A 26,961-nucleotide genomic window follows, 5' to 3' on the forward strand; every position below is an offset into this window, starting at 1 on the left:
CTGAAGGGTCAGACAAAGTGTGTCCACGGGCAGGATGGGCTCACTAGCCTTCAGGCAGCCATCCTAGGAGAAGGACAACTCTGACTCCAAACCCGGGCAGATGGAGCTCGTTTAGCCTTGTAAGGCTCACCCATCTAAGAGAAGGATACTCTAACCAAACCTACGACCCGAGGACTTCGCTGTCACCGTCCAAGCTCGCTAGGCCCTGGCAGATGAACCTCAGGTGTAAAGGGTGGAGCCAGTTCCACGCCCACTGCGCCTCACCTAAAAAATCCACCGTGCAAGCTTGAAGGGTGCACTCATCGCTTGCAGTGAGCATGGGAAAAGCCCTTCCCAGATCTTCGTTCACGAAGCCAAGCCGTGATGACCTCCAGGGATGGTGACTCAACCACTTCCCTGGGCAACGTGTTCCAGTGCTTGACAACCCTTTTGGTGAAGAAATTTTTCCTAGTGTCCTATCTAAACCTCTACTGGCACAACTTGAGGCCATTTCCTGTCATCCTATCCCTTGTTAATTGGGAGAAGAGTCTGATCCCTGCTCTTCTACGACCTCCTTTCAGGTAGTTGTAGAGAGTGATAAAGTCTCCCCTCACCCTCCTTTTCTCCAGGCAACACAACCCTAGTTCCACCAGGTGTGCAGACCCTTCCCAGGGCGTAGGTGAGGTCATCTTCAGATAACCAGAAGCAGCCTCATGTCCCCCGCCTCTCGCAGTCTTGAATCACCCCACTGTCTGCTGCAGCGATATAAACCACAGCTATCAAGAATGCAGGAGATTTTTGGAAGGCGCTTATGATAACTGTCTGACCAAGGTGATCGAGGAGCCAAAGATGGAAAATGCTTTTCGGGACCTGATAAGTACAAACCAGGAAGACCTAGTGAGCAAGGTGAAGCAGAGGCAGCACTGCTAACAGTGACCCCGAGGTGGTGGAATTCAGGAACCCGAGAGAAGGGAACAAAACCAAATAAGGAGGATCATGACCCAGGACTTCAGGAGAGCAGAATTTGGCCTTCTGAGGCAGCTGCTTGGAAGCATCCCATGGGGATTCTTCCCATGGGGAGTCCTGGAGAGGCAGATTTTTCAGGTGTGTCCATTCAAAAATGAACCATTCCAACACAAAGGAAGTCAAGCAAAGGCAGCAGGAGACCTGCATTATGAACAAAGAGATCGTGACCAAGACAGCTGTAAAAAGGGAAGCATACACAGTGGAAAGAGAGACAGATGGCCTGGAGGAAATACAGTGACACTGTCCAGGTGTGCACCTGTAGTTGAATATGGTGAGGGACATGAAGGGCTTCTACAGGAATATCAGCAGCCAAAGGAAGTCTAGAGAAAACGTTAGCCCACTAGTGAGTGGACGGGAGATTTCTGATAAAGGACTTTTTGAAAGGTCAAGGTTCTTCATGGCAATCTTTACTGGTAACAGCAGCCTTCGGGAATCCTAGGTCCCTGAAACCAGTGGGAAAGACCAAGGAAGACTTACCCTTGGTGGAGGAGGATCAGGTTAGGGAATGTTTAAACAAAGTGGGCATACACAAGTGCGTGCAATCTATTGAAATGCACTCATAGCTGAAGAGGAAGCTGGCCATTGTCAGCAGTAGCAGTCTCAGTCATTTTTGAAGGACCCTGTTGGGACCAACTGGGGGATGGGAGGCGAGATTCCTGATAGCTAGGAAGAAGCAAATGTCACTCCTATCTTCAGAAAAGGCAAGATGGAAAATTAGGTGGACTGCAGGCCAGGCAGCCTCTCCTCAATTGCTGAGGTGATGAATAGAGCATGTAATACTGGAAATCATTTACAGAAATGCAAAGGACAAGCAGCTGATTGGGCACAGTCAGCATAGATTGCCAGTGAAGAGATCATGTTTGGCTGACCTCATAGACTTCTGCGGCGAGGTGACTAGCTTGGTGGGTGAGATGAACGGTGGTTGGTTATCTCGGCTTCAGTAAAGCTTATGGCACCATGGCCCGTAACATCCTCACAGACAAACTGAAGTAGTAGAGGCTAGTTAAAGGGACAATGAAATGGATCAAAAACTATCTGCTGAGCAAAAAGGTTTAATAGCATGAAGACCACCTGACTGGAGACAAATAAGTGGAGGTACACTGCAAAGTTCAATACTGGGTCAATAGTATTTCACATCTTCACTAATGACAGAACAGAGTGCGTGCTCAACAAGTTTGCAGAAGGTTAAAAAATGAGGAAGATTAAAAAAATGGACAGTACACCTGATGGTTGTGAAATGGGGAGAGAAGAAATTTCATGAAGTTTAGCAAAGGAAGCTGTCAAGTCCTGCCCCTGGGTAGCAGTAAACACTTGCACCCATCTGTGCTGGGGCTGGCAGGCTATAAAACAGCTTTTCAGAAGAGGGCCTTGGTGTCCTGGTGGACAGTAGCTGACCATGCACAAACAATGCACCCTTATGGCAAAGAAAGCCAGCAGTCTTCAGTGTTACCTTAGGAAATGCATTGCCAGCAAGTTGAGGGGGGTGATCCTTCCCCACTACTCAGAGCTGGTGAGACGTATCTGAAGTGCGCAGTCCAGTTTCGGGCTCCCCAGAACATCCTGGATGAGGTCAAATGAAGAATCATGAGAATGACTATGGCACTAGAGCATCAAAGAGCAGATGAGAGAGTTGGGACTCTTCAGCCTTGAGAAGGCTCAGGGGCATCTTATCAATGTGTATAAATACCTGATGGAAGTCGTGGTGCCCACCAATAGAACAACAGACAGTGGGCATAAACTGAAAATGCAAGAAACTTCATTTAAACTTAATAGGAAACATTGTGTCTGTAAGAGCCAATAATCACTACAACCAGTTGCCCAGAGAATTTGTGAAGTCTCTATCCCTAGACATACTCAAAACCTATCTGGACCTTGCCCTGAGGAATGTTTTCTGCTTGGCTTGCTTTAGTACGAGGGTTGGACTAGAGATCCAACATCTAGCTGGAGTAGTACTCTAAAGATTCCCTTCCAGATTCTACAGTTCTGTGGAGGAAGATGAAGTAGAGAACTGGCAATAAGAGTTGGTGAAAAAATGTCAGGTGCGTCAGGTTCAAATAGTCATAGTAATTGGTTGCTGGTTGAAGGTAGTGTTCCTTAGGGATCTGTGCTAGTACTGGTACTGTTTAGTGTGTTAGTAGTGCCTTAAATGATGATACAAGGTGCAGCTCTCTGCAGGTTTATGGATGGTACCAAATAGGGGGCATGGATGATATACCTGAGGGTAGCGCTGCTATTTAGAGGGATTTATACAGGGTAGGAAAATGAACTGACAGGAACCACATGTAATTCAGGAAAAGCAAAGGCAGACTCTCGTATCTGGGATGAAATAGCTCCACTGAGGACCATTTCACTAGAAAGCAGCTTTGTGGAAAAGGGCCTGGTAGTCCTGGTGGATAAGCAGTTGAACATAAGACGTAAAATTGTCCCTGTGGAAAGGAACAGCGCTTGCTTTGTGGGCTACATTAGTGTAGCTGTCTGGTCCAGTGCAGTGGTCCTTCTCCTCTGTTTGGTTGTGATGGGACTACAGCTGCAGTACTGTGTCCAGTTCTGGGCTTCTCTGTACAGGTAAGGCATGGACATACTGGTGTAAGTCCAAGAGAGGGCCACCAAGCTAGTTAGAGGCTGGAGCATGTGATGTACAAGGTAAAAGAAGTGTGTTTGTTCTCTCTTAATGAAGAAAGACTAGGGGCAAACCTTATTAGTATCTGTAGCTACCTTAAGATGGCATAAAATAATGGAGCCTAAAAAAACCTGTTTTCAGAGGTGTCCGGTGGCAAGATGGTGGGTATAAGTTGCATGCTGGAGAACCCTCATCAGCTGTGTAAGGAGGAATAGGGGGACTTTGGACACAAAGTTGGACAAGATCTGGGCGTCTCTTCTAGCCTATGTTTACACAGGGATAAGTGGGAGAATTTTAAAGTTAGGAAACTGTAGATGTACAACAAAATATTTAGCTGTAATTAGGAGTGAAAAACATCTTAATTGGTCAGTTATTTTTTTCTCTTTGAGAAATAGATTTGGGAATAAGTAAATTCAAATAGAGTTTTCTCTATTTTAAATACAAAGAGTTGCATGCTTAGGTTTTGATAAATGTGAATATCTATGGTATAGAGTAGATTTAACTTCCAAAGAGTCTGTGGAAGAGCATGGTAAACAGTGTTGAAGATAGGCAGCTAGGTCAAGTGCTTGAGAATACCTCTACTCATCTGGAATTTAATGCTGCTTTAATTGATAAACATGGATATTCTGCTCTGAGCTGGTTGTGTTGTTGAACTACCAGTAAATAGTCCTGTTTCAGAGAACTTGTAAACAAGTATATTTTCAGTGCAGCAATGGCAAAGACACTTGTATGACAATCAGTGTCTCGTGACCTAAGGTGGAGAAGAAAGCATCTGTATTTAATTGGTGACAGCACAGTGTTTCATCATCCTTTCAGTATGAATGTTAAAGCATCCTGGGCATTGGATTAGAAGGGAAAAAGGATTGGTTGCTGTAACTTCAAGGTCAGGCTTTTGTCTCTCACTTTTACAATAGGCTCTCCCCAGCTCATCTATCAAGACTATCACGATAAGTGGTTGGATGTGCTCACTGATACCTTTTACTTCTTTCTAACCGTGAAGTTCCATAGAATTCCTTTTCTGTGATATCCTTGCAAGAGGCAATTCCTCAGTAATTAATGAGCATTTTCTTTTAGAAGTATTATGACTTCTTGAGACAGAACAAGTTCTTAATTTAAAATCTTCTTTTTTTCTGTTTCTGAAATTAAAACATTATATTAACATTGAAATAATGAGCAAAGACCATGTTACACTTCCAGAGAGAAGTAAGAGAGTCTGACCAAACATAAATTATTCCTGGAGCAAATGCTGGTGTATGTAATTGCTCTACAGTCAAGACAGTGAGGGTGTTGCTTCCAAATGGCATTTGCTTCACAGAAATGTCACTTAAGCCTGACTAACAATTTGTACATGTGTTTGTCCTTAGAAGCAAATGATAACAGCTTTTTTTTTAATCAATCACAAGTGTTTTGGTCTTCATCACTGAGGTGAAGTAGAAGTATACAGAAGTGTTGAGCTTAGTATCTGTTGGGATGCCTTTCTCTGCTTGAGATCTAAGGCTTGCCTCTTGATATTCTTGATTAGTAAGAGTGAGGGAGAAACTGAGCAAACAATTTCAGCATGAGAAAGCTGCAGAATAGAATACATATTTTTCTGGATAGCAAGCGTAGAAGAATACTTAGAATTGTAAAGTGAGAGAAAAATGGGGGGCAGGGGAGGAATCTTGTACTATACAGTTTGAATTTTGAATGAGAAAAAGCCTGACAGATGCTCCTACTGTTTTATTTCATCGTGATAACAGAAGTAATAATTTTTTTTTTTGGTACCAAAATCTGCTTTGGATTGCATTTAAAAAACAAAACAAAACAAAAATGGACTGCATTTCTTAAATAATAAAAATCAGTAAAAATATCACTTCATTTTCAAGACTTCATTGGTGACAAGATACTTAAATACTTAAGCAGTTGCCATGTGTTCTTTTTTTCTTGTGCACAAGATCCTTAGCTACAAAGTGAGAACAGCTACAAAGGCAGCTAGCTTTTTTGTTAGATTTGAGACAACTTAGGAAAATAGTAAAGTAAGTTCTAAGTAAAGGTTGTCAACTATCCTAAAAATATGGCTTGCAGATGAAGCTTCCTCTTGAGCCTTGCGTAAGAGTTTTACTATCATATTTTTTTGTAAGGATGCAAAATAAGCTATTTTCACTTTTAAAAAAAATATGGCTTGCAGATGAGACTCCCTCTCCCTTCTGAATTCTGCAGAAGTATTTTTATTGTTTATTTTAATAGAGGCAACCTTTGCAGTAGTACAAAAAACAAATTAATGGAACCCATATGCCTTAATTTATTTGAAAATTGAGCAGTGACAGCAGACCAAAACGTTTATCATTATTATTATTTAAAATAATGTCAGAAGTGTCAGCATGTTTCTGCACTCATTTTGAAAATGCATTTTATGCATATTCCAAATAGATACGTTGTTGTTGCTGTTGACTTCTTTAATCATCCCAACATGTATTTCACTTTAGTGCACCAGCGTAGGCCCCTTTGTTAACTTTCTCCATGATTTATCTGAACCCGAGATAGAAGAAGATGCTTCTGTGAGCACTACACATCTTGTCTTTACATTTTGGCCATCTTATGATAGTGTACTATTAGTGATGAAGATCTTGTGAGATCTCTGAGGCAGTTCTAATTAATTTTTTGCTGCATACTAGCTGTTCTTTGTACTTAATTTATGCAGGGGAAGCTAAGAAGAATAACTGTGATGAACAGTGAATTACTTAATATGGTGGATCAATATTAAACTGTCACAATATCCTTAATCAGCTGTGCTTTGGGGGACTTTTGAAGAAATTTCGTACAGAAATTAGGTCTTCTGTTCTTCACAGCTATAAGGAATTATTCTTGAATATTGTAGTAAAAGTTTTATTCTTATTTCTTCTAATTGGAGGAGACAACAAAAGAGATTAGAGACCTGCTGTAAGTATCGTTATACTCACATGTAACTAATTAATTCAGAATGATGGCTGCAGCTGCTATGACTCCTTATTCCAACTGATGCTTTTGTGTGTAAAGTCTTATTTCCCCCATGGTTGCCTCCTGCTTGCAAATACATATATATATATAGTTTGTTCTGGAAATGTAATACTAATGTAAATATGACTTCAGTGTTGGACAGACTCATTGGCACTTTTATTAAAGAATGGATTTAGTGAACACATGGATGAATAAGATGAGGCTGAGTAATTGTACCTTTAGGAGATGAAAGTCATGCCTTGAGAATCAGTGGCAGTTCTTGAGGGAAAAAATACATGCAGTGGATGTTGCTGATTGAGCCTCTGTATCATTTTAAATACCCCAAAAGCCATTGTCCAGCTTTCAGCAAAGCCTCTGGTTTTTATTCATGGTTTTGCTTTGTTTGGTTTTTTTTTTTTAAAAAAAGCTTTTCATGGATATGAGTTGTCTTCTAGTCACACAATTAAACATAGAAAGTGGAAGAGAGGAATAGATGGTTAGGTTTCATAGTACTGGAAAGTTAACAGTGGAGCTTAGAGCTGGAAATGATTCAGAAAAAGAATGAATGATCCAGAATTTCAGGATAGGGAAGATGCTAACACACTGCAGAATAATAGTACAAAACTGACTAACTGGGCAATAAAATGGCTAAAGAATTTAAATTGTGATAAATGCAAGTAATACATGTGGTAGTGGTGAGAATTCAGTTTCCAGTGTTTCATCTGCACTGAATAGAAATTGGTTATTACTACCGAGAAGTTACCATAGATACCTGTGTGAAAGTGCTATATTGCTATTCGGTATGTTCAGACAGAAGACAGTCTGTTCCTATTTAAATCAATTGTTTTACTGTATACCCCATAAGTCTTCTTATTAGTGTGTTAAAAAACAAACCAAACCAAACAAACAAAACAAGCAGAAAAAGAAAACTAGTAAAAGTATAAAGAAAAGTGTCAAGGGTGGTTAGAGATACAGCATAGCACCTGCAAAAGGTATAACAAAATCAGAATAGGATTCCCTGGGATACAACATGAACTACTGATGTTGGAGGTTTACACAATTCATGTATTTGCCCTGGATAGTTCTTTTGCACTTTGTACATCAATATTTTGCTCAGGAGCTTTTAGCAGTCAATTTGAAAATCTGCAGGTACTGAAAAAAAAAAAAACCAAACATCTTTTTCATGTGTTGTTGCCAGATTTCTTCTTTCCACCTTTACCCCTAACCTTGGGCAGATGAGATGGCAGCTTTGTCATGCTCAAGTTTCAAGAAGTCTAAGAAAGGACAAAATGTGGTTTATTTTCTTCCCCATGGAACTTTAAGAAAAGAGTGGAGGAGGAGTACTTTTCCTGGAGATAGTGCTGGGATAGATACTGGGAAAGGGAATGGAAAAAGGAAATTTGTTCTTTCTCCAACGTGTCTCATCTTTGAACTCTTTCATGCCCTCTGGAAGCAGACAGAAGGGTATATGGCACTGCATATTCACACTCTTCTACCTCTTTCTGCTCCTCTCCTGGTTCTTCTGTCTTCACTCATTTCTGTTTTCGTATCTGTTTCAAACCCGAATGTAGTGGGTGGGTATTATTAGCTGGATTGCAACCATTTGTTAGGCACTGTCTTCATTGGGAATGCTGTGAGAACATAGCACATCCTTTCCCTGGCTGCTTTGGTGGCAGTCTTGCTGGCTCAAGCTCCTGATGGGAGAAGAGGCTACGCTGAGAAAGAGGCGGCTTTGTACTAGCTGTGCGTGGCGTCCCCTTCTGGCAGGTGACGCCTGTTTTCTGCAGTTTTTACAAAAACAGTTCATCTGGCAACCAGCGGTACTGGCAACGGTTGTGAATACCAGGGATAGTAATTCAAAACCGAAGATGGTTCCAGCCAACACAGGACTGCTTGGAAATATGTTAACCCTGAAATTGCATGTGGTTGTTATTTCAATATTAGAAAAGCAGCATAGAACAAATTGCCAGTACAGAGTGAAATTACAAATTGTACCAATCCAAGTGAACACTGACATTCAGAACTAAAACATGTTTGAAGAAAAAAAGATTATTTAAATAATGATAATTTTGGCATCATCATGCTTGCTGTACTGAGTAATCCAGTGAGCTCGTTGTTTTCCTTTTTTGTGACTTTTTTTTGCATGCGTGTAATTGTAGTTTACTTTCATAGAACCTTCTACTTCTGAAATTGTCACAAGATTACAGACTTGCTAACTTTTTTTTCTATCCTATGGTGAAAACAGTGACTGTTGCTCCCCGAATGTGGCTACTGAATCAGTTGGGAAGCTCTAAAATTAAACAATTCATTTAATCTGACTAAATAAAATGCCAAGTTCACAGTGTTCATCTTGGTGGACTGATGTAATTGCTGGCGTTTGACTTGCATACCTCTTGAAATATTAGATTAGTTTATAAACGTGGCAGAAAAGAGCTGTCTATACTTGCCAAATAACGTTTGGGTATTTTACAACAGCTTAAACAAACTAGCCATGTTAACTCTTCTTTTTGGAAGTTGTTCTTTTCATTTTGTTTTTTGTTATTAAACTGCATGAATAAGTAAACTTCGCCTCTTTGTGTGCTTTGCCTTTAGGAGAGCTTGTACAGCATAGCAGTATAAGGATATTTAGCTAGAGAAAGATCATGTAGCAAAACTGTGTATAGGAATATTATATAGCTTTGTTGGAGTATTTTAATAACTTTAATTTTCTACATAACAATAAAAACAGAAAACTGTAAAATTTTGTAGTATGAAACTTAGGAGATGAAAACTCACAGGTTGACACTGAATTTCACTTGGATCTAAACTGAGACAGCAATACTGTAGACATTTAGTAATGTTTAAAATTGGTGCCAGCAAAAACCTGACACCAGTGTAGTTTACAAAAAGAACAATTGCTAGACGAATTCCACTTGAAATACATTCTTGCTTTCCCAATGATTAACTGTAATTTTGGAGTGCTCTCTTTTAAACAGGTTGGTAATAGTTAATTCCCATCAAAACCAAATGCCGTATATTCACCTAAACTGAGATGGTTGTATAGCTTTTGGTATTTTGGAAAGTTTTATTCTGTGAATTTGCTCTAATGACTTCTTTGTTTTATTATTTTTAAATGAGAATTAAGTTCTACTATTTTAATCTGTTCTGTAGTATTTATGACCAAATTGTTGTTAATCCAACAAGGTTGAAAATTAATCATTTAAGAAAGATTGTTTTTTATTAAGAATTCAGTATTAAAATAAAGTGCAATTTTAAACAAAATTTCTATAAAGCTTTTGAAAATTTAAAGCAGTTGATGAAACTTGCAAAATCATTAAAAAATACTTGAAATTTTTTTTATTGCATACTTTAGGAAAATTAGCAACGGTGGAATCCTAGAACCCTTTTTTCTGTGCTTTCCTTCCTCTTTGTTATACAGAATCTAGATATTTGATAAGTGAAAAATACTATAATCACTGTAAGACATAGTAATAATCTTAAACCCTAATCATACAGGGCAATGTACCTAAATTATAATTCATTTAATTTGTCTGCAATTAAAGAGAAAATGTCTTCATTTCTACTGGATAAAACCTCTGGTTTCAGTATGTGATGATATAGAATCAAGTCATCCAGTCAGGTTGCTGGGAAAAGCTTTGTTGGCTGGACTGGTAGAACAAAAAAAGATCTATGGAATCTTTTTTTGTTGTGGTTTTGCTTTCCTGTAGTTGTCTGTTCTTTATGGCACAGGTATTTACAGTAAAACGTGACTTCTATGAAAAGCTAAATCTGTACATCCATGTACTTTGAACTTTTATCAGTTTTACTACATTGCCTGTAAGCTTAGCAAAAGTTTTAACTTCTTGAAGTCATTTATTAAAATAAGATGTTATCCCAGAAAATGTGCAAACTTCTGAAATAGTATTTATTCAAACAATATTAGCAAATATTCGTAAGACTGATAGTATGAAAACAGTTTAATGATGACATGCAGAGCATTGCTAGTTGGAAAGACATCTGTATCCCTATTGTAACATGTGACATGTCATTTTCACTTTGAAAAAAATGATACGTCAGTAATACACTGATTTGTCTTGTGTATATTAGTTCTGAGTGCTCTTATGCCTCAACACGCAGTCTTTACTTTGTCAGTATATTACATTATAATAGATGAAAAGGATAGGGAATCCATCTTCCCAAACACATTCGCCCTGCGGTGGATAGTTACTGTCTTCCATGGTCTCTGTTAGCACTCAGGAGAGTACTGCATATGTTTATAAGCTTTACATGTTTGCATCACTTAGATTTTGTGTCCATCTGTAATTCAAAATGAAATGGTTTATGCCAGTGAGTCATCAAAAAAGCCACGACAGTAGCTCACAGACAGACTCCTTGATTTTCTCTAACTGAAAAGTGCAGGTTTAATATGGAGGTGTCTACTTACTTGACCCACCCCCCGCCAGGAATGGCAGTAATACTCTGAACAAGTGACTTGGCAGTCTGAATACCTTTTCAGTTTTCTGAGCAACAGTCGAATTCAGAACTGTGACAGGGGTGGCCCTAACCATTCCATCCTAGACTTCCTGTGAATCAGTCTGCCTCTAATGAGACTGTTAACGGCCCTCACTGGTTCTCACCTGTGGGTGAAAACCTCAGTTCTTAGCAGAAGTTTGAAACTCTTGGTAACTGTGGCATGAGGCTTTCACATCCAGAGACTTGAATCGTTATGTAAACTGTCTGCAGTCTGCTGCAACAGAAGACAATGGCAGGTCTTTTTAGAATTGAAATGCAGATTTGAAATGCTGGTTTGAATTAAAAAAAAAAAAAAAGAAAAGGAAAAAGAAAAAATCTGTTGTTTACTTACCACACTTTCAGATTGTACTATATAGTAGAAATATATGGGTGCAAAGATGAGATTTCTAGGGACTGCTCGAAATAGAATTTTAAGTATCAAAGTAATGCTACTATATGCGTTTAAATTAATGTATCAGCTTATATTTTTGTTATTTAGGAATGAAACATTTTTACGATTATCCAATCTATTTCTTAGCACCAAGTAAAATAAATGGTGTGGTTGCATCATTTGGGCGTTCTCATGTTGTCATTCGTCCAGAGAAGATAAATGTGGTTTGGGGATTACTTGTCACAGTCGACAAAGCAGCAAATCAACAAAAGTCAGAGTTTTTAGGTGTCAGAAGGTTTACTGCAGAAGGTGCAGTCAGAAACAAGTAGCAAGTACAGCGTTCTGAGTTTACCTAACATCAGGTTACAGTTAGGGAAATTTGAGACAAATCAGCAGACCTCACTGAGGGATTTTATGTCATTTAAAGGAGAATGATGAAGATGACAGTGACCTGGATTGCCTGGATTCAGTTGAGGAAAAAAGTAAAGCCAAATGGAAGTTTAAATTTCCAGGAGTAAGGAAAGCTATGGGCTCTTTGTCCAGAATGAGAGCCCTTTTCTTCTGTATGATATTACCAGGACAGATAACTGCATTCCATTTTATATTCCTATTTTTAAAATTGAAGTTAAAAAATGGGAGCAAATGCATAAAAGACTTCCAGAGGTTACATATGGACAAATTTTCATTCCGTGGTAGATGAAGTTCAGGACATTTAATTACTCAAAAGGAAGCTTAAGAGGTGACCTGGTAGTAGTTTCTAAGTACTGGTAGGAAGGCAGCCAGCTACTTGAAAGTGCTTAATTAGTGATTTTATAATAAAGCAGGTATCTTGGTGTAGCACTGATCTGTTTAATAAATTCAGTAATAAGCTTAAGCCACGCTCAACTAGACAGTATCAGATTTTTACTTATCAGTCTAAATTTTCTGTCCTACTGTTCTGTTTATTAATTTTATCCAAATTCCCTCCTGGCAATACTCCTCATCTTAGTTTCACATCTGGTAAAATGAGGGCTTGGGGGGAGGGGAGAATATGGCTTGGGGGACTGGATTTATTTTACGTTTTTTACATAGGCAGAGTGCCATTTATTTTGTGGTGGTGGTCCACTAATGAGTCTTACATCTGTAGAAATTCTAGTCTCTATGTGTGTATGTATATGCATATGTATTTGGGTCACGGTTACTGACAAAGGATTTGGATTTGTAAACTGTGAGGGGAAGAATTGTCACTTTTTCTTCATAATCAGTTTGGTACAACCGAGGAGATTACTAGATTTCCTGAAGGCATTCATAGCTGAAGCAAACTTGTACACTTATCATGGATTTAGTTTATTTTTGTAAAGCATGTAAGCTTTTAGGTGAACCGTGGCTGATTTGTTTCACTACTCTGAAGATAGCCTGATGGTAAATGCACAATGCCATTTTTGTGTACTTTTGCAGTAGTAGTATTTACACTAAGAGTCAGACACTGCTTTTGCTCTGAGTGACTAAAATACTGAACTTCCACAGATACAGACTTAGGGGAGCAAATTGGTTATGGCAGGAATTCAAGCAATGATGAAATTATAGAAAAAAGAAGCTGAAGACCTGTTTTGGAATGAGGTTTGGATCTTTTTCCTATCCCTTTCTCCTCACTAGGGAACCAAATAAAAAATAACATACAATAGCAAAACGAGACTGGATGCTGTGGAAAAATCTTAAACTTTCCAGAAAGTGGTCTCAAAGACCTGTTTAAAGGTGAAATTTATGGTAATGTTTTAAAAAATGTAATTGGAGTAATAGGAAGCAAACTATATTTTAGATTTCACCAGGAATATTTGATTTTTGGTATGCGCATTCTGTTGTCTACTTGTAGATACCATGATTCTATTACATTTTTTAAATAAAAATTCCTACATTTTAAGATAAAAATCATCACGTAAACATGGCGTATATGGATTGATTTCATAAAGAAAGTCTTAACACTTGTACAGCTAAGAAAATGAAAAAACAATGAGGAAAATTAATTAATCATGTGATAAAAGTAAAATACTAGTCAAAACAAAGTTGAAGGTGGTTAGTTTTTAATAGTGTGAGGACTCCTAAATTGTTTCTACAGGCCACTACTGGCAATCTTTTTTCTTTTTTCTCCTGAGTTATCTAAAACTGCCTTAGACAGCATAGCTGGGAATATGTTTTATGTGAAAAATCTTGCAATTCTGAGATGTGTCAAAACCTCTTCCAACAGGCTTGGGGTGTTTTGTTTTGGTTTGGGGGTTTTTTTGTGTTTTCTGTCCAAAGGCTATTCCATAAATTACATTTCCACCGCTATTAAGTTAGAAACTGCATCTTCCTCAGTGTCACTTGGATAAATGTTATCTGAGCAACCATGGTCAATATGGGCATGAAATCATGTTTTCAGATGCCATTTATGCTTGATATACTTACATTAAATATAGTTAAATATAGTCTTGCCTGTGTGTGTGAGACAGTTACAGCTTGGTTAAATAAGTTCGTAATTTAAAAAGCAAAACAGCCAAACTTTGCTGTTCTAAGTTTCTGTTGTTTGGGTGAGCCGCTGCCTCTGGTGCGGGGACTACCTTCAGAGCTTCACGGCTGCTCCACAGCTACGCCCTCTGCTTTCAGCCATGACCCTTCCTGTGCCCCAGCACTCCCTTTTCTCAGCCCAGGCCAGTCTTTCTCTACCCATGGTTACTTTTCCCCAAAATTTAGTATTTCACTGTGATTTTGTAGGCAGCCTTGGCTTTGTGTGCTGTCACGGCACCTCAGTACCGTCAGCCTTGCAAGACATCCCCCAGTATGGGGAACACTGCTGCATACTACACCTTTCCATGAAGCTTGTCTGTTTTTCACGTAAGATTCCTTTAACGATCTGTAAAATTGAGCCGCTCTGTCAGCTTCTCACGTTATCTGTAGGCAGTTCTTAGGTCCAGTAGTTTTTCGCATCCTGCTTATTCAGGTTAGCCTCAGGCCAAGGACTAGTCATCTGCCTGCAGCCATGATGAGGTCCAACTGGCTGATGGGTTTGTTTTCCTGATACCCCACCCCACCCCCCCAGAGCTTGGAGAGCTGCTCCAGCGGCAAATGCCTGAGGAAGGTTCAGTCTTCATATTGTGAAAGTTGTTGAAGAGTCGTGCAAATCCCAGCTCTGAGAGGCTGCTCCTGTTGCTGCCACTCTGTCCCCTTCACCACCTCCTTCCAGTTGCATCTTGGTTGCTCCTGTGGCAGTTGTTGGCTCAGCTCAGGCACCAGGACAAAGAGAGCTACACCGTTGTGCTTGGTGTTGTGTACATCAGCCTGCAGAGAGTCTGCCTTTGCCCATGTCCCTGTCTGTTAAAGGGCCTTGTTGAGACGGGGGCGCAGTCTGCAATTAAAAGAAAATGATCTGTTCTCCTTGTTGCTTACTGCCCATTATCCATCAGTGTGCCAGTGTTTGCCATCTAGGGAACTGAAGCCATGGTGCTGGCGGTGTATCTGAAACATGGTGGTCTTGTAATTGTAGTCGCTTTCCTATAAGAAAAAACATGGTCAGTGTGCAGGGGAGAAGGGTGTGTTGATCCAACAATTGTTTTTCATCATCCCTCAAGAAGCAGTGAGTACTTCAACACTTTATTTTTAAGGCTTTTTTTTTTAAGTGTGTGGGGATTGTTTAAAGTGTTTGTCAGAGGTGATTTTCAAGAGGAGAGGAAGAGTGTGTGTGTTGGTTGGTAGGACAGCTTTGGCTGTGTTTGCCTAATCTGCATTATCGTGGACCTGATACTTCATAAAGTAGCACATTCGTCCAGTTCCCTCTTAACTTTTGTATTCCTTCTTCACTTGGAACATGACACCTCATTAATCTTGGAAACTTACTAACACAAGATGTTGTGATACCAGGTATTAACATGATTTCGGAAAGCAGCTATAGTCTCTGAGGGCATGTGGAGGGTGGTGAAAGCATTCTTCATTATAAGCCTCCAGTAGTGGACATTTTCAGTGCTAAGGGGTTAATAAGTGCAGGGGTAAGTGGTGAACAAAACCATAAAGAGTTGCAAAGCTGGTGGACAAAGGATAACAAGAGACGGCAGCAAAAAGCCTCTGTTCACTGAGTAATGGGCATTAAGAAACTACTGCTATTGCTTTAGGGAAGGCCAGCCTGGACTTTGTAGGAATGCGAAATAAGACGAATGTGAGGGGCTTGGGATATGGGGAGACTTGTGGACTATGCAAAACTTAACAAACAACGCTGGAGGCGTTGGGCATAGGTGGGAGCAGGTATTGGAGAGGCCAGTCCCCAGTCAGTGCCAGTCAGTACACTTATCTAACCAAGAGCTGTGTCTGATTGCCACAGCCTGTCATCTTTTTATAAATATTTTTCTTAAGTCTGTAATCTCACTCTACCCTGTGTGTGTGAGTGCTGTAGGGTCTAGATGTCAGATACTCACGTGTCTGGCGTGAGTGGATAATGGGGTCAGCAACTGGAGTAAGACCAGGAATGTGGGTTCCTCAAGCCTGTGGTGTCAGCAGCAGAAGTGGGCAAGGCTCTTGGCTCTAGACACAGGGACAGAAACAGTGTATGTCCCAACGTGGGCAGAAACAGTGTGTGTCCTGAACACAGCAATGGGTGAGACTGCAGCAAGTGAAGCAAGAGAGGCACATGGCACAGCATTTGGACTGCAACCGCAGGTCACAGCCTATGTGCCTGGTGCCTGCTGGTGGGGACAGGCAGGGTGTCTGTATTTTCACATGGTTTGACCCCACGTGTGTGTCTGGTTTAGCTTGTGTAATTCCCTAGCGAACTTCAAGTTGCTTTAGCAGTGAGTGGGGGACACTGGGTCCAGGCAGGGGTATCAGGTGGATAGAGGGCTCATGCTGGTAGTCAGGAGGGACCGGCAAGCATGGTGTGCCTGTAAGACAAGAGTACCTGTATGACAGGAATGTGAGTGCATGCATCTGCTTGCTAGTGACTTGCTGCCAGCCAGCAAGTAGGAGGCCTGTGAGATGCATAAAAGAGCTCTGGACCCAGACAGATGGGTATTAGGTGGACAGAGGGATATACTGTGTTGATACTTGAGGAATCCATGAATGTGCATCTGCTCATGAATCTATAGGGGCTGAGAGGCGACATACTCTCAATCATGAGCTTCAGTCCTGACTAGACGAAAAGGAGAAAAGGTCTTGGCTGGTTGTACTTAACTTCATGTGAGTCCTGGGATTGCCACAAGTGCAGACACTCAAAGGCAGTACCTTGTTTGTGGTAGCTAGCTGAGCTTCACTACTGCTTGAATCTGCCAATGAGAAAGCAACTGCCACGTCTATGGAGCTGGGGTGGAGACCTCCAGGTCTCTGGATACACTGGGCTGGGCTCCAGCAGCAGAGCAGGAGGAATCCCTGGGCTGGTCCCAGAGGATGCTGGAGATGGCAGCCACTTATAACATCCCTTAACATAACTGCTGAAAGAAGGTTTTGTAACAGATATTTAATACAAAGCTTCTCTTTTTGAGTCAGGAGTTCTTGAGCTACGTGCATCTCAAAGTTGAAGAGATTGTGTTGGAAAAATATCACTAAATCCTTTTTCTGTTTTCTTGTCTGCTACTGTCCATTAATAGACACGGAAGACAGGACCATTTATTCCACTAACTTGACTTACATGGCTGCTTTTACAAAACCAAAGTGCTGCTGAAGGCTATATAAGTCAAAAATGCTTCTTTCTCCTTAAATCTAAGAGAAATGAAGGAGATGCTTCATAAGTTTGGGGGTTTAAGCCTCAACAGGAGCTTCTTCGCTTCATTCTTGTAGCAATGCATGCTATATTCTTATGGCGAGCCTGCGAGCTGGAGTGGGACGAATCACCCAAACGCCAATGTGGTGTGCAGTGAGACCCGTTTATTGTTTGCAATACTTCTCTGTTTATAGACAGCGGATTCTTGCTCACGTGACTGGTTACATAGTGATTGGATGTGTTCCTTGTCACACAGACAGTATGCATCTCTTAAGGCACTATGATTGGATACAGGAGTCAGTTCACTCACAGTTTCTGATTGGTTAGTGTTAATCAAACAGAAGGCTAGTTAGAGATACAGTTTCCCACACAATAATGTTGCAGCTGGGTTTCGGCTGCTAAGTTTCCCAGAGAGAGTAGCATATTTTTCACAGTTCTAATTTCTGCTAGAAAGATACCAACAATTCTATATACTAAGGATTTCAGTGAAGCTCCATTCATGACCCCACATTCCAAACTGTAATACTTTCTCCATTTTTATGCATGGTTCTGCAGTGTTAAAGGCATTATGCAACACTGTCATATAAAAATTAAACCTTTGACATTCTAGTGTAAGGATTGCTGAAGGTTATGCGCCTCCCCTCTGAACCAGGTTGCTGCATTTAAATCCTAAAAAGACAGGAAATAGGCAGTTTTATTTGGGATGAAGATGATACACTTTTTTTAATTAAGCAGCAGCTTGATTTAGTAGATAGTATTGGGTTCCAGAGCTTCATTCATAGAGCCCAACCAACTATGTGACTATTGCATGTCACTTAACTACCATGTCCTACTTTCACCATCTGTGAAAGTCATGGAAAACTGAATCATACGTCTTTTCCATCTCTAGATTCTATTAGTTCATCCAACTGTCCATCTGCCAGTGGAAGATTGTTTCCCTATGTCCACCAGTGTTTTTCCAGTCTATATTCTGTCCTCCAAGTGACTGGGCTTCCACCAGTACCTTTGGGAGAAGATTTTGCAGATTTATAGGCCTCATTGTTAGGAAGCTCTTCTGACATTCACAAAAAGAGGATTTGTTTTGTTTTGTTAATTTAATTTCATTCTGTTACTTTATTCTCCTTATTATATGCTTGCTCATAGTTTTAAGATGTGCAGTTTATGCCACACCTTAAAGATCTAGGTGAGATGGAAACTTTCCATAAGGTATCTAATGTATAGAAGAAGGGACAATGTGAAGTTTTGAAACACAAAGCATAATGCTCTATAAGAAAGCAAGCTACTTGGTTCTTCCTGAAATTACATCTTAGAAGTGGCGCAGAGTGCTTCAGACTTAGGACAAAACCAGGACAGAATATGGAAACTCAACAATGGAGCCAGGTATTAAATCAAAGTGTTGAAATACTTACAAGCAATGATTTCCCTATTTAGAGAAAAAGAGGGAAAGGAAGAAGTATAATTTAGATGTTGAACTTGAAAATCTTTTTCCCAATTATACAGCATATTTTTTTCCAGACATTTGTAAATTATCATGGCTCCCAAACTGAATTTGCATTTGAATCTTTGCTAATACATTAATTATTCTGAGCCAATAGTTACTTTTAAGGGTTTTCAGTTAGCATCTTTCTAATCCAGATCTGAGCATAATGTTAACTACAGTGCAGTCCAAGGACCTGGACATGCCTCATTTTATCCAACTAGTAATATTTTGCATGGGCACTTCCAGTTTAGATTTTCTTCTTCTTTGTTGACCACAGTGTTGAAAAATTACTGTATTTTATATTTATTGTATACTTTACAGGAGTGTTAGAAGTTCAGCAAAAAAGATCGTTTTCTTCAGGTATTGAAGTCAGCAGCATTGTGATGTAGGCTAGATGTAGATAAAAGCTATCAGAAAAACAAGGTTTCTTTGTACAAAGTTTTTTGTCTTTCAGAACTATGAATGTGTGGAATTTATTTGGGCTCTGCATAACAGTAGTTAACTGCTTTTAAAATGGCCATCTGGCAGATGACTGGTATGTGACATAATTTGTTTGGTGCAGTGCCCTAGAAGGAAAAGGTGGGTGTTCAGTGCATTCAGTTGATAATCAGACATTTGTAACACAACCTGTACAAAGCATGTAATTTAAAAAAACTGGAAATCTGTCATGGGGGCATGTTTCACAAAACACTAAACTTTTAGCAAAATTCACTTGTCCAGGATTTTCATTCCTGTATTTCAGCTGCCAATAGAAATGCTCAAGTTCAGGAATGAAAACTGCATGTGTAGTCAGACTCTTCAAAAAATACTTTTTTTTTTTCTTCTCAACTTCATTTTCGTTATATATTCACACAGGTTGATAAGTTCTCATGCAACTTCAGAGTGTAAGATAAGAGGAGCATTTCAAACCTTCCAAAGTTTATTTGTAGCATAGTACAGGCAATCTAAACATCTCCGTAAATAAAATCACCCTTCTGCATACTTCTCTGTTAAAAATCACTGCTGCTCTCAGCAGTAGTAGACACAGTCAGATTAGGTGTAATAGTATTTTGGAAGTCAGTAAATGTAGTATTTATATACATATTAAAAAAAAAAATCTCTATATAAAAACTGATTTTCTTCCTTTAAGAGGTCAGTGGGAGATGCCATGAAGTTAGAATGTTTATGAGGAAGATGAACTTTAGAAAGATTTCATGAAGTCTCATCACAAGAAGAGTAAACACATCTTTTGTCCACAGGAAATAAAACCAGATGAAGTTACCAGACTTGCTCTTAGGACGGAAGTTAATTTTGAAAGTGTCTGCAGAAAGGTAAGGCTTCTTGGTTTTTTTGTTTTCTTTCCGCTGCTTCTGTGAGTGTGAGAGTGCTCCTTAGGAAAAGGTGCGTGTGGGTGGGACTGCATGCATTTGCACAGTGTGTCCTGTGTATTATCCCATGTCTTCATTGTAGACCTTACTTCGTTTTGTAAGGAAGTCTGTCCGTCTGGACATATCTGCAAAAAATTTTAGTACAAGTAGCTTGTCTTCTAAGCTGGTGGGCTAATCCCTAGTAACTGCAATATAATACCAGGAAACATAGTAGTGGGTTTTGATCGTTTATAAATAGATAGATTCAGTTTGTTTATATAGTACGTACACATGGTTCAGTTAGTCTAAATAATCTAAGCTTTCAATGGCAGTTGGACAAAGGCTCTAAACAATTTTAGATACAGAAAGAAGTTTCCACATATGAACAAAATGTGACAAATGCTAGCTGGAAATAATGGTGGAGTTTTAACACCCTCGTGGCTCATTCATTTCAGTGCAGTGTTTCTCCTGAAGCCTGCTGATGGTACATCATTATGAAATATTAACTGTCTAATTAGTGATGTCTGTAAGAGATAAAATGAACGCATACAATTTCAATTTGTCAAGACATTTCAATTTGTTGAAAAAAGAAGTTGAGGTTGAGAGCAGACAGGGCACTCTAAAAGAAGAATGAGGAGGAGCAGAAATAAGTACGTTTTTAAGGGATGTACTGCAGAAACAATGACAGAAAGCAATTCTGAATAAAAAAAATCAGTACATGAAACTGTATGTTTTCCTCTACATTATCCTAAGTTCCTGTGGGTGGCCCACTAAGGGAGTCTGAAATCTAAAATGTTTGTAGTCCGCAAGCTAAGTTTTAATGTAGAATTGGGTCATGTCCTCCTATAACAGCATTGTTAGTTTGTAATATAACTGCTGTTGCAATACACAGTCATGTGTGATGCAGTTCAGCTATAGCATTATGTGCAGCAGAATTTCTGTGCTTCATGTGAGCAAAATCAAGTTAATAGGAAAATATAGGAATTTGGTATTTCTGGAGCAGTGGTTAGATGGAAGCATCTTACTGCTTTTCCTTCTTTTACTGATAGAAAAGAGTAAGGAAAAGGTCACAGATATACTGACATGGAGCTAAAAAGCAGCATTCTTCTTTTCAATTTATTTCGCCAGGATTTTTCAGTCTGAATGTGAGCTAGTCAGAAACTGGCTACTGTTTATGTACTGTGTAATGTTAGAAGTGGTGCAGAAGTGAAGATTCTGAATGTGTGAGGACACATGGAGAGGAATTTCATGCTTGAAGAGGGATGCTAAATTCAAAGAGTAAGACATTTTGTCACTTCCTCTACAAGATTCTTCTGCCAAGAATTAAAAAGCATCAGACTTATGACTGGTTGCATAAAGTATGGAAGCCCCTAAATGAAAAAACTGATGCTAATTGTTTTAAAGGAGTTTACAGGTTTACGGTTGGAATTTTATTTTCTAAGAGAACAATTTTATTGCCAAGAATACAGGAGTAATATTATTAATCTTACTAGTTTATTTTGTTCCATTATTTTTGATGTATTCATAGTCACGGCAGACTGTATGCCTTCCGTATTTACTTAAAATAGGCTTTCATTTAGCTGTAAGGCTTGAAAACAGATAATACAGATATCTCCATGGAATCATTTTCAGTTTTCAGAACTGTTGTTATTTCGGCTTCTTTCTGCTGCTGATCCTGTTTTTCGGTGGTATGAAAGTCTGTTAAATCTCACAACTTGTAGTGAGTGGGTCCCATGTTTCAGATCGGGTTTATGGATGGGTGCTGATGCTTTTTTAAACACACAGAGGGTTTTTAACCTCACTGCAATATAAGAACATGTACAATTAATTATTACATTACTGTTGACAAGTGGCGGCTAAAACTTCGTAACTTTATTGGTTACTATTGGTTGGCCATAGCTTATCCCCACTAAAGAAGGCATCCCTTCTGTGCTCTAACAAAAGTTAATTTTCCAATATTTTATTTCTTCTTTTCCCACTGTTAATATTAAACTACAATTTATCCCTAGCAATATTCTCTAGGTCATTGAAATGCAGAACGCACTGTTTACCTTTTCATTAACTTGAGTTACGAAATATTTGAAGGAAAACATCCTGTGGCTGTTTTCATTTTCAGAATAGGTTTGTTTTCATTGATAAAAGGCAATCTGCTTTTAATTCACTGTGGAATGCTGAATATTAGTTTTGCATAGTGGACATGTAGTCAAGATATTTATTTAATTCCTTCTGCCTGCTGAGATTTTACATTCCATTACTACGTTTTCCCATATATTTTCCAGAATAAGATAAGCGTACCTTTCTTTTAAAAATAGTTCACATAGATTTCAGTCAAATGCAAAAAAAATTGTGTGAAGTGTTTATCAAGTGGCACTCAAGTTCTTATTATTTAGCTGTCAATATTGCTATACTGATGGTTGCTAGTATGCAAATCAGTTTTATGGTAGTTGCAGAGTGACTTGGCAAGAGTCACTAGCCACATAACAAAAGACTTCTTTCTTTTCTAGTTTATAAAAATGTTATAGGGCCTGCCATGTTGCTGCAAGACAAGGTGAACAGTTCTTTGTGCACCCCTGCTGAAATACTTTCAATCCATTTTAATACTGCTGTAGCTGGCACTGTTGCTACCAATTGGTAATAAATTCTGTTGTAAAAATTGAAATGAATGTTGCCATGCAACTTCAGCTAGACTTTGTATTGTTAATACTTAGTAACAGCTGTTGAAAAATGGAACTTGCATTCTCTAGGTTTTGACTTAAGTTTTTGTGCCCTTTCTGTACACAGTTGTATGCTGTCAGCAAGAATATATTCGTCAGCTGTTAATAACATTTAAAAGTATGTGGCAGATCTGTTGTCTAATTTTTTTTTAAACTGGTATTTTCAGCTGTGATTGCCTTTTGAATTGTTCCTTACAGAATATGTACCTGTACTGTTAGCAGAAGGCTTGGTTCGTCAGTGTTGTGTGCCAGCAGGTGGAAGTTATAAACCGGAAGCAGGAAACTGACTTGGGAACTGAGAAAGGTCCTAACTGTTACCTTTAACTTACTGCTAACCTAGGTTTAAGGTAACTAAGGTAGGTTAAGATAGGTAGGATAGATAGTCTAATATGTATTAATATTCTTCCAGTATTGGAGGAGCTATACGTCTCATCCGTGCTGTTTCTCCAGAAAGGAAAGGGGACATTGGCCCACCTTTGAACACCTCATCATAACCGCAGTTGGTTTTGTTGCCTTTGCACTAGTGCAGAACAGATACTGACTAATTTACTGTAGCAACTCATTCACTTTTTCTTCCTGTACATCTTCAGTATATAGAACATGAGAAAAAAAAAAAAACACCTGAAGTGTTTGAAGCACTGAGAATGACAGAATTCTGCTCCAGCGTGACAGAACTCTCTGCTACAAGTAACGATCTGGGGTGACATCTTGCTTTAAGTCAGAAAACTTCTTATTTTTTCTAAATTACACAGTCTGTGTGCTTCAGGATTCAGTGACTTTCAGATTATTAGACGGAGGAAAATTGAAACTGAAACTGCAAAGAACTGTTATTTCTTTTTTTTTTTTTTGAGTAAAGAATAGAGTACCAGTCAGTATATGTTATTGTTAGAGATTGAATTGAGCACATGCTTCTGACTTGCAGAAATACCAACAAATATTTACAGATGAAAAATACATCCTCTATCTTTTGCTTCCAGATACAATCTTCACCTATCCGTAGTAGCGTAGTTTTCCTTCTCATGCACTGAACTCTAATCTGTGGTCCTTGAGAAGAGCACTACCTTTTCCTGTACCAAATCCCATGTTTTCACTGGTTACTACAATCCTGTCATGTTTGAATCATGCAAATGCTTGTCTGAAAAGAGGATTCTGCATGGCAAATTTTGAGTATATTGTGATCTTCAAAGTTTACTGGGGCAATGCCATGCCCCTCTGAGTCTTAGCATTACTAAAAAGCTTGCCACAGTTTCTCAGTGTGTTGAGAAATTGCTTCTAGACCAGAATGTAAGCCGTTACTAGCTCTTGGAAGCTTTTTTTTTTTCTTTGCTAATGTAAGAACTGGTGAGCTTATTTTGGATTGCTTCTTGTTCGGGAACCAGCTTTGTCTTCTTTGGAATTTGAAAGGAATTCAAAGACTTCAGAAACAGGATCTCAGGCAGCTCATACTCAGCCATGGAGCAGTGTGCCAGGATTTGACTGAGCAACCTGGTGCACAGTATGATTTTGATCATTAGAAGTCTAAGTTGCCTGATGAGGACTGCTGCACTTCACACAGTTTTGGAGGGATGACATTAGTGCTGTCTAGCTTCAGGTCCAGATATTTTAAACGGATGTCCAGAGGCTATTCTGCTACAGTTCTGAGGGTTATGTCAGGAATGGGTGCATTTAGTATCTATGGCTCTTTACCTATATGGCTGAAATGAATTTGGGTTTGGGGGTGCTAGCTGAAATACTAACAGTAATAAGAAAAGGTTTCTGTCATTTATAAAATCTTCCACTGCTCCACATGTGAGAAGACTGTTTCACCCCCCAAACTTCTCCATGAATTCGCTGGATCTATAGTGCTGGACTAAGGAAGTCCTTGGGCAAGAAGGATGCAAGAGCGAAGGGGAAGGGTATTTCTGTGCAAGACAGACAGGAACAAAAAGAATTAAGTTGCAGGACTGATTGTGTATTATCTTCATTTCTTTCAAAAGAGTGTTTAAATCACATCGTCAAAATAGCATTTCTCAGATTCATATCAACTTCTTTTTAAATTGTACAGGTGACAGCCTGAGATTAGTGTGTTTATCAGTCCACAAACTCTTGTTAGTAACAGAAAAAAGAGCAAGGACAGAGTAGTCACAGTGCTTGTGTTGTTTTATGTTGTTCTTTATAGATTTACACTGAAGAAGTGTTTCACACCAATAATCTGTGAAAGGCAATTTAGGAAAGGTGACTAACTTAGAGGCATTAATTAACAGCCAGTAATTAATTATCTGGAGCATCATGTTCTGCAGAGCATGTCACTAGATGCTAATCTTTGATTACAAGACACTAACACATACAAGACATGATTACACAATCAAAATGCATAATATTTATTCTAATGAACACGTTTATTGAGGAAATTATAAACTTATACTGATAGTACTTTTTAACTGTGTGACAGGGAGAGAAACGAAGATGTAATTTCTGAATTGAATAGAACTTCTGATTAAACACATCTGCATCCGAGGAGGAGCAATTATATCTGTATATTCTAACTTGGAAAAATAAAAATGTTTAGTCCTGGCAGTCCTAAATTTACATTTGAAATCTTCATCTTTATTTTTAAAATGTACTTCCTAGAGGAAAATATATGAAAACAAAACCTCTGTGTTCTCTGTGGATTTAATCTGAGGAAATGCGCTAAATCACAAAAAGGGCCTGATGCAGTCTCTTGCAGTTTAATTGAAGAGTTTCTATTAACTTCAAAGACTTTGGATCAAGCACAGAATAGTTACCATCTTTTGTTTGGGCTTTGGGGGATTTTTCCACAGCCTCCTTCCTTCTCCCTGCCTGCCCTCCCCCCCTTCCACCCCCAAGCCCCCCTGGAGAATTATAGTCACTACAAAAACATTCTGATTAGGGTAGATGTTATTATTGATGTAAAACTTCATCCCTTGTTAGTGCCTTTAATAGCAGGATAACTAGATAATTAGTTATGTGGATTTTTAACATTCTTTGCTTATGAAAATGTTTTTTTTGCAATCCATAAACTATAGAGAAGACTACTGTATGAATCAGTCTTTTGTGTAATACTGGTGTGATAGTCCATCAGCTTTGTATAAAACGCTTATCATTAATTCCTTGCACTTTGCTGTTTTGTGGTTTGATTTTGGCAATGCAGGGGCAAATGGCTGGTGTTCTTGAGTGACCCATAGAAAAACTTCATTCTCTTTTATCTAAATTCTGGTTGCTATACTCTTCTTAATTGTATAAATAGTCAGAGCATAATTATAAGAAGAATATGCAATAATTTAATAGAATAACAATCACTTACCTGGACTCTGTTAACAATCACCATCTCATTCTCACCCCCCCTTTCTTTCTGAGTATCAATGATTGGAAACGTTATTAACTTTACTTACTTTTGCTTCAGACTCAGTGTGTTGGCCCTAACTACAAAGTCTCCATTCTCCAACAACGTCTATGCTGCAAATAGTAAAATAATAATACTCCATTTATTTTCCTACATCTTAAAATGTTATGTTCCTTTTTTGTTTCAGTATGGAAATAAACATATTCATTTGCATATCAGAAACCAGATATACTATGTACTAGTTGCATCTGTCAACATCTTACGTTTCTGGAAATGTGTTGTATTGATTTAATAGCACAATTTCCTGTAATACAGGCTAAAAGAATTAGCTTGATGCTGGGAATCAGTGTTGCAGAGCTGAATTCTTTTAGCCCTGAGTATTTTGACTCTGTTTGAATGGAAGTTGCACTGAATGTATGAAGCCACTGTTTCCCAAGAATTTTCCGTTTCAAACACCAGATGTTAATGTTAAACGGGACTGTCTGTGGTCTTCCAAAGACTACTGATGAAGTGAAGAATTTTACATTCAGTGATGAATATCACATTCAGGCGTAAATACTTTCTCTGTGTGACTGCTTTTTTTTTTCTTTTCCTGAAGGTTCCTCACCTTCCAAATGTGATCACTTGAACTGTGAGCTGTTTAGCATGTCTTTTATATGTACTCCTCTATATCTTGGAGCTTAGAATACGTTGCTATGGCTGCAGCTGAAGTTTCATGCCAGTATACAGCTAAGTCTGTAGATTTTTGACAAATCTTTCTCCACTGTTCTCCCACCTACTTCTCAACCTGATTCTGTCTCTAGCCCAGCCAGTATCAATCCTTCCCCAGACTTCCAGTGGGAGAGTTCAGCTCCTGTCTATGCTGCGTTTCTGTCTATTGCCCTCCCGCATCTGGTTAGCCTTTCTCCTCCCACATAT

At 39.0% G+C, this 26,961-nt stretch overlaps 1 protein-coding gene across 1 annotated transcript in view; it reads left to right on the forward strand.

Annotated features, from left to right (window-relative positions):
- SRFBP1 (serum response factor binding protein 1) overlaps positions 1–26,961 on the forward strand; it is a gene marked incomplete at its 5' end in the record, with an annotated part of 59,186 nt that overhangs the window by 16,428 nt on the left and 15,797 nt on the right. Inside the window, one exon of the mRNA XM_010137037.1 lies at positions 19,879–19,950. Coding sequence (XP_010135339.1) covers positions 19,879–19,950 — 72 coding nt within the window. The remainder of the gene's footprint in view (positions 1–19,878; positions 19,951–26,961) is intronic.

The sequence above is a fragment of the Buceros rhinoceros genome, unplaced genomic scaffold (genome assembly GCF_000710305.1).
Source record: "Buceros rhinoceros silvestris isolate BGI_N320 unplaced genomic scaffold, ASM71030v1 scaffold725, whole genome shotgun sequence".
In the NCBI taxonomy this organism is placed as follows: Eukaryota; Metazoa; Chordata; class Aves; order Bucerotiformes; family Bucerotidae; genus Buceros; species Buceros rhinoceros.